Source organism: Salmo trutta, chromosome 7, assembly GCF_901001165.1.
Source record: "Salmo trutta chromosome 7, fSalTru1.1, whole genome shotgun sequence".
Classification (NCBI taxonomy): Eukaryota; Metazoa; Chordata; class Actinopteri; order Salmoniformes; family Salmonidae; genus Salmo; species Salmo trutta.
In genome coordinates, this window is record NC_042963.1 from 36,147,594 (window position 1) to 36,160,515 (window position 12,922).

Here is a 12,922-nt window from a genome sequence, read left to right on the forward strand (position 1 = left end):
CAATACTATCGATCCCTTACCATGTCAATTAACGCTTGAATAGAAATATAGTTCCCACCCAAGATTTTGATGCCAACACAGTCGCTACAGTCCCATTAGTTTTCATTGCAGCCTCGTTTGAATATTGCGTTTGCCCAAATTTGTACAGAATGGGGTTAGTCAACAGTACCAACTTTCAAGAATTCACTCTGTGAAATGGAATTTGGATACTTATACAGGCTGATGGGGAGTTGTCCAGTTTCTATTTTTAGTAGAGTGTTGTGTGGACACAGCTAGAAGTGACCTGTGCTTTGAATTCTGCAACATCTAGACCAGTCTATTTGAGTTACATTGCTATTTTAAATGCAGTGTTGAATGAACCCAGCACTCTACTGACTTAAACATTAAGAACAACTGTTCTTTCCATGACAAAGACTGACCAAGTGAATAGAGTTGAAAGCTACATTATACAGTTGAAGTCGGAAGTTTACATACATAGATTGTAGTCATTAAAACCTGTTTTTCAACCACTCCACAAATTTCTTGTTAGCAAACTGTAGTTTTGTTATGTCGGTTAGGACATCTACTTTGTGTATGACACAAGTCATTTTCCTAGAGATGAACGTACTTTGGTGCAAAAAGTGTAAATCAATCCCAGAACAACAGCAAAGGACCTTGTGAAGATGCTGGAGGAAACAGGTACCAAAGTATCTATATCCACAGAAAAATGAGTCCTTTATTGACATAACCTGAAAGGCCACTCAGCAAGGAAGAAGCCACTGCTCCAAAACCGCCATAAAGAAGCCAGACTACGGTTTGCAACTGCACATGGGGACAAAGATTGTACTTTTTGGGGAAATGTCCTCTGGTCTGATGAAACAAAAATAGAACTGTTTGGCCATGATGACCATCATTATGTTTGGAGGAAAAGGGGGGAGTCTTGCAAGCCGAAGAACACCATTCCAACCGTGAAGCACAGGGGTGGCAGCATCATGTTGTGGGCGTGCTTTGCTGCAAGAGGGACTGGTGCACTTCACAAAATAGATGGCATCATGAGGAAGGGAAATTACGTGGATATATTGAAGCAACATCTCAAGACATCAGTCAGGAAGTAAAGCTTGGTCGCAAATGGGTCTTCCAAATGGACAATGACACCAAGCATACTTCCAAAGTTGTGGCTAAATGGCTTAAGGACAACAAACTCAAGGTATTGGAGTGGGCATCACAAAGCCCTGACCTCAATCCCATAGAAGATTTGTGGGCAGAACTGAAAAAGTGTGTGCGAGCAAGAAGGCCTACAAACCTGACTCAGTTACACCAGCTCTGTCAGGAGGAATGGGCCAAAATTCACCCAACTTATTGTGGGAAGCTTGTGGAAGGCTACCTGAAACATTTGACCCAAGTTAAACAATTTTTAGGCAAACTTCTGACCCACTGGGAATATGATGACAGAAATAAAAGCAGAAAAAAATCAATCTCTCAATTATTCTGACATTTCACATTCTTAAAATAAAGTGGTGATCCTAACTGGCCTAAGACAGGGACTTTTTTACTAGGATTAAATGTAAGGAATTGTGAAAAACTGAGTTTAAATGTATTTGGCTAAGGTGTATGTAAACTTTCGACTTCAACTGTATATAGAAAAATATGTGTACACTCCTTCAAAATAGTGGATTCTGCTATTTCAGCCGCACCCGTTGCTGACAGGTTTATAAAATCGAACACACAACCATCTCCATAGACAAACATTGTCAGTAGAATGGCCTTACTGAAGAGTTCAGGTACTTTAAACGTTGCACCGTCATGGGTTGCCACCTTTCCAACAGATCAGTTCTTAAAATTTCTACCCTGCTAGAGCTGCCCGGTCAACTGTAAGTGCTGTTATTGTGAAGTGCAACAATGGCTCAATCGCGAAGTGTCAGGCCACACAAGCTCACAGAACCGGACCGCCGAGTGCTGAAGCAGGTAGAAATAGTCTGTTATTGGTTGCAACACTGACTATCGAGTTCCAAAATGCCTCTGGAAGCAACGTCAGCACAATAACTGTTGGTCGGGAGTTTCATGAAACGGGTTTCCATGGCCGAGCAGCCGCACACAAGCCTAAGATCACCATGCGCAAATTTTGCTGACATAGGACACTGGAGCAGTGGATGCCAAATCCAGACAAAACTGGATTTGGTGGATGCCAGGAGAACACTACCTGCCCGAATGCAGAGTGCCAACTGTAAAGTTTGGTGGAAGAGGAATAATAGTCTGGGGCAGTTTTTCATGGTTCAGGCTAGGTCCCTTAGTTTTAGTGAAGGGAAATCTTAATGTTACAGCATACAATGACATTATAGATGATTCTCTGCTTCCAAGTTTGTGGCAACAGTTTGGGAAGGCCCTTTCCTGTTTCAGCATGACAATGCCCCCATGCACAAAGCGAGGTCCATACAGAAATGGTTAGTCAAGATCGGTGTGGAAGAACTTGACTGGCCAGCACAGAATGGAAGCATGTCCCCGCAGCAATGTTCCAATATCTATTCGAAAGCCTTCCCAGAAGAGTGGAGGCTGTTATATCAGCAAAGGGGGGACCAACTCCATATTAAGGCCTATGATTTTGAAATGAGATGTTCAACGAGCAGGTGTCCACATACTTTTGGTCATGTAGTGTATGATCCCTTATTGATGTCACTTGTTAAATACACTTCAATCAGCATAGAGGAAGGGGAGGAGACAGGTTAAAGAAGGATTTGGCGTCCAACTCAATATTAGGAAGGTAATGTTTGGTATACCTACCTACAGTATGTGGTGAATTTAAGTCAAATTTATATTGCAGTGGTTACACCTTATATACTGTAAAGGTTTACCTTTTTTACCCTGATATTTGTATTCATGTTTGATGTTGTGTACAGTTTGCGATCCTTAACCTCAAAGTGTTGTCCAGTCATTGCTCTGAACTGGGTCTGCATTGCTTACTCTTCCCCTGCTGTCTGATGGCTTGGAATTTAGTTGAAACATATGCCTCTGGCTACATTGGCTTTTTCGTATCAAAGGGCATATAAATCCTCAAAATAAGAGACTGGGCAGCAGAACTAGTGATGCTCTTCTCCTGCTGCCTGATGGCACATGGGCTGTAGTCATTACACCCACTGTACCTAGCAGTGTGGCGAGAGGACTATCAGGGAGCGTGATTGCATAAAGCTACGCCATGATGCTGGGCCATGCTCTGAGGGCAGAGAGCTACTGTGCTGATCAGGGTAATTGGCCTCTGCAGTCCAGCTCTAGGAGTCGGTAGTACTTGTCTCAGACTGCTTGTCCAGGGTCAGATGGTGTTATACTTCTAATGATCAAGGTTGGGTTTTCAGTCTGAATCTGATCCTACATCTTTGGTGAGGCACAACATCTACCCTGTGCGTAACTCGAATCACCTGGAATTGCCTGATTGTTGTCATTGTGGAGGCCTTTTCATTTCATGACAGAGATGGCACGTTTTAGACAGCTCTCCTTCTCCTTAAACAGTTCTCCCCATTGTCAGCTACATAGAAAATGAATTCACAAATCTTGCTTATCTAATTTTTTATGCTTTCTGCCGATCTGGGTCATGCTTTAGCCGTTTCCCCTGCTCTCAGGCTTCCAAGAAGCCTACTGCCAGTTCATCGTCTCTTATGGGGACAAAAGTTTAAAAACCTATTCATTTCTTAATCTCATTTTGTTTATCTTTTTTCCATCTAATTCCCTCCCAGCTCTAAATCCAATTTCGCTGCTCTCATTGTCAGTGAGGAGACGGATTGCTTCGTAAATCAACTTCATCTTCTTTTCTCTCTCGTCATGAATTGGATTGCATACCTCTGATTTCATTGTTTAATTTATTTCAAGGCTCTATTGGTGGAGAATTAGGGGATGAGGAAATAAGTAGAGAATGACATTGCATAAGGGGATAAGGGATACAGCTGTCGATGGGGTGCTATAAAAGTAGCTACTAATTTAACTTCTGCTTTATGTAGGAAGTGAGTCTTACTGTATCTTATGGGTAAAAGTTCAATCAGCTTAATGTACTGCACTGAATATATCCCCTGAAATAGTCACTTCCAATACATTGTCAATCCACAAGGCATGGTAACCAATGAGTTATGAGAAAGAGATCAGGCAAGCCAAAATAAAGTAACATTGTGCTCTAAATTTCTAACACTTGTCAATTGCTTTCTGCCTTAATGCCCAACAAATTAGAGGATGTGTAATAGAATGTGATTTTCAGCCTTGTGTGTGATCCCTGTCACATTTCCCTGATCTCCTGAACAGAAACACCATGTCCACCCTCAGGCTATGGGCTGATCAGAATTGGGGTAAAGGTAATTAAATAATTAATGGCCTTGGTAATCATGAAATTAATCGGTAGTTACAGTAATAGCCTGCCCATCCTCCAGTGAAAATGGGACGTATTTTGTTCCAGAGCTGGCCCTATGGCTGGTCTCACACAGTGGAGAATGTACTGTAGCTAAGAACTTCTTCAAGAGCACTAGTGTGGCTCCCTCATACATACTGTAGGTTGCAACACTGAAGTCAAATTAAAATACATTACTGCATCATGGTGATTCCACTGATCCATAGTGACAGTCAGACAGACTCAAAGCTATATGAGCACAAGTATCAAAAATATATACTCATCTCTGAACCTGCTGCAAAAGAACAAATAGAAACTTAAGAGCACAAACACATGAAAGTACAGACGCATAATTTATTCTTACATACTAAGGCATGCATGCACACATGCCCGCAAGCAAGCAAGCAAACACACACACACACACACACACACACACACACACACACACACACACACACACACAAACACACACACACACACACACACCACTCTCTCTCTCACACACACACACACACACACACAAACGAACACACAAACACACATGCCAGCACAGAGGGGAGGCAAGCATAGTACAGCATACACATCCCCTAACAACATGACATAAGACAGATCATCATTCCCTGCTATCTTTGTGGCTCTGCCTTTTCACAGTCCAGTCACAGAAGCCTCTGAGCATCACTGCGAAGTGTAATCAGAACTTTCCTAAAATGTCTGCTTGATTGAAGGACTGGTGGGTGGCAACTTTCCTGTTATTTATGTCCCCACAGTCTGAAATATAAATCACATCACAGCTTCAGACATGGCTGTGCCTGCTACCACACCTCCTCTCCACTGGAGAGATACAACATAGATGTTGGAGGAATTATTGTGATTTTGTTTTATGTGACTGAGATTGAGACTGCAAGGGGAACACTCTCAGAAACAGAAATAGATATAAACACACAGCCAAGGTCATCACCGGTTCATATTGTGGTACACAGTGTGAGTGAGTGAGTGAGTTTCCCTCTCATTTCCCTCTCTGTTTTATGTTTGGGGTTTTGGCACCTTACGGTCTTGTCAGATCCTATCTGAAATGGTTGATGTGGCCATACCCTGTGCGCACCTGTAAATGACAGGGGATTGCTTATATTTTGGGCTCTGTGTGGTGCATGTCTGTGTTTGTGTCTCTGTGTGTGTGCAGTCAAATTCCACGTGAACGTTTAGTCACAGTAATTAGGCTTCTCCAGGCTCTGATGCTGCTGATGGCCATTAGTTGCCTACCAAACTTGATAACTGACTGGTACTCAGCACTCTACTGGCCCTCTAATCATTTACATTTACATTTTAGTCATTTAGCAGACACTCTTATCCAGAGCAACTTACAGTAGTGAATGCATACATTTCATACAATTTCATACATTTTTTTTCTGTGCTGGCCCCCCGTGGGAATCGAACCCACAACCCTGGTGTTGCAAACACCATGCTCTACCAACTGAGCTACAGGGAATCACTCTGACATCAATGAAAATGCGAAAATCTAATCAAACACTTCATGACAGCATGAGCTCATGTTGCGCAACATTTCTGTAAGCTATGGAATTGCGTGAGACAACAGAGTGATGGCCTCTGTTAAAAAGAGGAAGATCCCATCAGCTTTCTACACACTAGGCCTACTATATTTATTTCTCAACTTTCCTAATATTAAGCACATTGCTTCTCTTTGCAACAGGAGTATAGCCTACCTGGCTGGCATGAAAAAGAACCACGGGAAAAGTGTCCCCCATATGCTATTTAAGTGCATAGATGACATGTATTTTTTTCCGCTGCCCCTGTTTCGAGTCAGGTGCATGATAATGGTCAATTCTAAATCACAACAAATTTAACACATATATTAAAGACATACATATATATATATATATAAATAAAGTTCTGAAACTTTGCACATACACTGCTGCCATCTGGTGGACACTATCGGAATTACAACCAGAGTGATGGCTATAACAGTGACCTTTCTCTTACATTTCAAAGATGGTGGTAAAAAAACACAGGTTGGTTTTTTCTTTATATTTTCTTCTACCAGATCTATTGTGTTACATTCTCCTACATTCAATTCACATTTCCACAAACTTCAAAGTGTTTCCTTTCAAATGGTACCAAGAATATGCATATCCTTGCTTCAGGGCCTGAGCTACAGGCAGTTAGATTTGGGTATGTCATTTAGGCGAAAATTGAAAAAAAGGGGGCTATCCCTAAGAAGTTTTAAGCATATAGGAGTACCTGTTTATTTGTTAACTGCTCAACACGGAATAGCCACTTGTGTGCACTCCCTCAAATCATTTGGGGAACATATCCTTTCTATTTTATTCAGCTATGTTCAGTTGTATTCTTCATACTATAAAATAATAAAAAATAATGCCATGGATCTCTGAGAATATCTTGTCAGCTAAATGAATTAGTGTAGCCCATAGCCATTGGCATAGCCAGATCATGGCCTACAGTAACACAAGGGCAACTCAAAGTATGCTATTCTGTTCTTCTAAAATAGACTACATATCATGTTTCGTTAGACCTGTCTAAAATAAATAATGTATTTATTGTGATGGTGTAGGCTATATTACATGGATTTATTAGACTTTTTAAAATGTAGATGTTCCAAAGGTCTGCATCAGGCTATGTGTGGAAGCCAGGAGAAGCTAAATGTGTTTATGTTAATTAACGGTGAATTACCGTGAGACCGGCAGTTATTTGCTTGACAATCACCGGCTGACTAAATGTAATGACCGCCACAGCCCTAATTATGCACGGTTTATCCTTTCAATGTTTCATTGCACAAGAACTGCATTAAAAGGCTTCAGAGCATGTGTCATCACTCAGAGCTCATGTACACATGATATAATTATATCTTGTAAACACATTATAGTCTCATCATATTGCAATACATGATGGTGTTGCATTTACATTCCTCCCTTTTAACCTACCCCTCCCCTTTCTCTCTTGTTCTCTCATTTCAGCCTTCCCCAACCCCGCCTCTTCCCAAAGAGTGGATGATCCAGCCAATGAATTATGAATGTTGAACAAAATGACCTCTTCTTGGCAGCAGCAGACGATGAGAGGTCCTAGGTGGAACCGGGTCCTGTCCGACCCTTTGTTCGTGCTGCTCCTGGCCCTCCAGCTCTTGGCGGTGGCGGGCCTGGTGCGTGCGCAGACCTGCCCATCCGTCTGCTCCTGCAGCAACCAGTTCAGCAAGGTGATCTGCACCCGGCGGGGACTACGTGATGTCCCAGACGGCATCTCCACCAACACACGATATCTGAACCTTCAGGAGAACCTCATCCAGGTGATCAAGGTGGACAGCTTCAAGCACCTGCGGCACCTGGAGATCCTCCAGCTCAGCAAGAACCACATCCGCAACATTGAGATTGGGGCTTTCAACGGCCTGGCTAGTCTCAACACCCTGGAGCTATTCGACAACCGCCTCACCACCATCCCCAACGGGGCCTTTGAGTACCTCTCCAAGCTCAAGGAGCTGTGGCTGAGGAACAACCCAATCGAGAGCATTCCCTCGTATGCATTCAACAGGGTGCCCTCGCTACGGAGGCTGGACTTAGGGGAACTGAAACGCCTCTCGTATATCTCAGAGGGAGCTTTCGAGGGACTCAGCAACCTGCGCTACCTGAACCTGGGCATGTGCAATCTCAAGGAGATTCCCAACCTCATCCCTCTGGTCAAGCTGGACGAGCTAGAGATGTCAGGGAACCAGCTGACGGTCATCAGACCTGGCTCCTTCAAAGGGCTGATCCACCTGCAGAAGCTGTGGATGATGCATGCCCAGATCCAGACCATTGAGAGGAACTCCTTTGATGACCTGCAGTCGCTTGTGGAGCTCAACCTGGCCCACAACAACCTCACTCTGCTGCCCCATGATCTCTTCACCCCCCTGCACCACCTGGAGAGAGTCCACCTCCACCACAACCCCTGGAACTGCAACTGTGACATCCTGTGGCTCAGCTGGTGGCTCAAAGAGATGGTGCCGGCCAACACCAGCTGCTGCGCCCGCTGCAGTTCCCCAGCAAGCCACAAGGGGCGCTACATCGGTGAGCTGGACCAGAACTATTTCCATTGTTATGCACCGGTTATCGTAGAGCCTCCGGCTGACCTGAACGTGACAGAGGGCATGGCAGCAGAGCTGAAGTGCAGGGCCAGTTCTCTGACCTCAGTCAGTTGGATTACACCCAACGGCTCCATTATGACCCATGGTGCATACAAGATCCGCATTTCCGTGCTAAACGATGGCACGCTCAACTTCACCAACGTCACCATGCAGGACACGGGCACCTACACCTGCATGGTGAGCAACTCAGCGGGCAATACCACAGCATCTGCCACGCTCAACGTGTCATCCACAGAGAACGTCCTTAGCTACTTTACCACAGTGACAGTGGAGACCATAGAGCCAGTGCATGACGAGGGGCGCACCACAGTTGGGCATAATGTGGGCCCTACCCCCTCTGCCGGCTCCTGGGAGACCGTCTCATCCACCTCTACCACCACCACCACGGCCCGAACACCCCTCTCCACCCGGGTCACAGAGAAGACCTTTACCATCCCCGTCACAGACCTGAACGGTGGCTCAATGACCGGCCTGGACGAGGTGATGAAGACCACCAAGATCATCATCGGCTGCTTTGTGGCCATCACCCTCATGGCTGCTGTCATGCTCATCATCTTCTACAAGATGAGAAAGCAGCACCACCAGCAGAATCACCATGCACCCCAGCGCACCATCGAGATCATCAACGTGGACGAGGACTGTGTGACAGGCGGGCCGGCCATGGAGGGCCACCTGACTCTTCCCCCGCTCGAGCATGAGCACCTCAACCATTACAACACCTATAAGACTGCGTACAACCACGTCTCCACCATCAACTCCATACACAGCTCTGCGCACGAACCTTTGTTAATCCGGGCCAGCTCGAAAGACAATGTACAAGAGACCCAGATCTAAAACTTTTTTCATAATGAGACGAATTGATAAAATTACTAAAAGGGACATTATTGGATATTAGTTATGAGGACTATGAATGGGAAGTGGAGGACTTTACTCGCTGTGTGTCCAGGGTATCAGTGGTTGATGTTTATTCAATGACATTGGGAAGGAACTAGGGTATGTCTAATGTTTCAAAAAGTGTCTTTACAAAACAGAAGTTATTTATTTAAGAAAAAATATATTGTGGTTAATCAAGAAAAAAACTGTATTCTGCAATTATTTTTTCAGCACTTATTTCATCAGATGTTTTGTTTTCTTAAGTTGAGGGAGGGTGGTTTACTAATATGCTTACAAACTCTATGTGAATCTAATGCTAACCATAAGTCTGTATGTGATGGCAAGTTGGCAGTCTCTTTTTACCCCACATACTTTGAGAATTTCTAGATAACCACAGAGATTTCCTCCTGCCACAAATTAATTGATGAAATCTTTTGTGACCATCTGTTAATTTAGATGGATTAAAAGCTTGGTCGTTATCTGAGGGTGAACGCTGGGACTGTCAGCGATGAAATCTGATAATAACACAATATTTCATTAAATCTTCCACTCAAATGCATTAGACACAGATGTACACTTGGCTCTGCCATCAATAGATTGGGGACGTTAAACGAGGGAAGTGTGTTCCAAACTAACCCAGGGCCAACTGTTAGCAACAAGCGATTCATAGTTGTTTCACTGTGTTTATTGCGCCAGAAAATCACACGTTTCACACAGTGTTTTTGTCTCATTTACACATTGTGCATTTATACTATTTGTGATTCCTTCGTCATTCTATTTGCTCTAATCCATCATACCTTTGTGAGTCACACAAAGATGCTTTAAGATCACTTTGGCAAATGTAGTCAGGCATATGACAGCTCCCTGAATGTCATACCCCTTGTTTCCATCTGACACCATCTGTTATAATGGTGTGCCATTCCATCACAGATATGGGCGCATTTCCAGAAGATTGCTGTATCATATTAATGTGGTTCCTGAGAAATTAAGCACTTCTCCAGGTGTTGAAATATCTAATAATTTGTCCAAAAGAAGATACCTAGAACTCCCCCAATAATTCTGATGAGACTCCTGTATGAACTCGCTGTGACCTCTGACCCCTGACTTCAAGGAGCTGACTGGTGAGTGGGAGTGGGGGTTTAGGACCCCGAACACAGCTGTTTCTTCCAGCACATTGCCTGTCGTCTGTAGTCTGTTCCCACATTGGGCACGGCAGCCTCAGATTCACACCGGGCTCCTGCCAAGCGCAGGATGAAGCCCAGAGGACAGAGTGCCAGGGCTTTTGCAGAGAGAGGATTTAGGTATGAGGCGTGTGACTTCGGGCATCAAGCAGATGTTCAGGTCACACCTGCATCCCTCTACCTCGACCATGGCACCATTTCCATTTTAATTGATGTGCCTGCAGGGGCTTTGGGTGGACAGCTTTTCACAGGCACCCTGTTCCCTGGAAAACGTTCAATGGGCCCCACAGTGAAATATGGTGCCATAAATACAGAGGCCAAACAAGTACCCTTCACATCCAAGGCTTAGCCACATGCCCCAGGTGTCTCTTTATAGATGAAGTGAACTGATATTTTTTTCTTCCTTTTTACTTTTGATCTCCACACCCTCCATAATGTCAAACATCTAAGAAAGAGTATGCAACAGTCCTTTTTCATTCGGTTCCATTCTGTTTCTGAGAAAATAAATGATTGTGTACTATTTTACATTTTCCAGAAGGTTGGGGGTAAATTCTTATCATTGTTTCCCATCTAGATGTCATCTAGTTCTTCTCTGGGAGAAAGCACTATTAATGATATGATGTCAAATACAGTAGTGGGCTGATTCATTCACCATAGAAAACATGACCTTGAGCGGAAAGGCATGAGCTAACAGAGTTCCCATTGGCTAGATGCTTTACTCATTACTCATAGTCAAATGGAAATATTTCTATGGATAGCGTTAATGGAAATGCACCTCAACTATGTTACAATATTTGTACAGTGACGTAACAGCATGTCATCCCCTTGCACTTGACCAGTGTTTGGCATTAAACAGTAGGCTATAGAGGTTGTTGCAGATGATAATGCTAAGTTGTGTCATCCCTGTTACTTTTCCACTTAAACCCAGACAGTAGGGGATGCAGGACCAGAGAATAGACAAATGATGCAATCAGTATAAAAGTCACTTCTACGGTATACTTTTGGCAGCAAGTGCACAGAAAGATGTAATCCACAAAGATGAATGAATAACTTATTTTAATGTCATGTGGCACTTAATGACGTCATTAATAATTAAGTAAATTCCATCTCACATGAGCTTCTACAACCCAGTTTTAGTCAACATGAAACAAATATGTTCCTCAGTGTGACATCCCTTCCAATACAATAACTACTCATGGTGAAACATGTTTACATGAAGTTTAGCACAGTGGTAAACCATGTCTTTGTGTGTTTGGGGATAATGGTGGGGTCTGGATCCAAAAGTTTGAAATAAGAGTTTATCCATCTTCCCTTCTCTTTCCTTCATCATTTGGAGACTTTTATGGTGAATCTATTGAAATTTAGTCAATCCATCTCATTCTGTATGTACTGTATCTCAGTGTTTTGGTTGGGTAGATGGGGCAAGATGTTTTTCTTTCCACGTCATTTTTATTTTTCTCTGAAAGGGAATGCTGTTCTAGTGGTAGATTTATATAAAGATACATTTTGAAATAAACTAAAACAAAAAAACATTTGTAAATTTTAATTTTACATGTGCCAACAAACTGTTCAACAAGTGAAAAAGAGAAACATGCTGTAAAAGAATAAGAAATTGATTATCATGTAAGTATACTTTCATGACCTTTTAAAAAAAATGAAGATTGAATATAGAAACCAGAGTTTGTAGTTCATACACAAAAATAAGGTTACAAATAAACTATTGTTGTTTTTCTGTACGGTCTGGTTCTTATTTACAACCTTTTTTTATCTGTAGTTAGAGCCACAAAACAACACACCACCCAGAAGTGTTTTCTGTGCAAGGAAGGTCATCCGTTGAGGTTGCGGTATAAGTAAGTGAATATGACAGCTGTATATGGAGTGATAATAGCTTTTTCTCCTTCTATTCATTGCATACAGCATCACGGTCTCTGCATATAATTATGGAGATTGCCAGCAGGTTACAACAATGACTAATGTTCTTGTAAATGGTTGATTGTCTACAGTGGGAATGATTATCAAATTACCACTAGCACTCGTCCTTGTCAAGTTTCATATTAAAGACTTTGATATAGACCTGGAAAGTGTGAATGATGATGGTTATTACTTACATTAATTGTTGTACAATCTGGTGAAGAACAGGAAACTGTAACAGGGTCAAAAGGATACAAGGTGCTAACAATATGCCTTGCTTCTCAAATCAAAGACCTTTTACAAGTAAGATAACATGTCTTGTGCTGTTACTAACTACTTACTAACTAGTAATGATAACTAACTCTGATTTAACAACCACAACAGTAAACACATTGTCACCATCCCCGTAAAACCCCACACCATCAGCAGTTAGTGAAAAGCATGTGTTCGTACAGTACCCTCCCG

General features: G+C 42.8%; 1 protein-coding gene across 2 annotated transcripts in view; it reads left to right on the forward strand.

The window, feature by feature from the left end:
* LOC115197315 (leucine-rich repeat-containing protein 4C-like) overlaps nucleotides 1-12,690 on the forward strand; it is a 119,698-nt gene extending 107,008 nt beyond the window's left edge. For both annotated transcript variants that reach the window (XM_029758709.1, XM_029758711.1), the window contains exon 3: nucleotides 7,333-12,690. In XM_029758709.1, coding sequence (XP_029614569.1) covers nucleotides 7,389-9,326 — 1,938 coding nt within the window. In that variant the 5' untranslated portion in view covers nucleotides 7,333-7,388 and the 3' untranslated portion in view covers nucleotides 9,327-12,690. The remainder of the gene's footprint in view (nucleotides 1-7,332) is intronic.
* The last annotated feature ends 232 nt before the right edge of the window (nucleotides 12,691-12,922 follow it).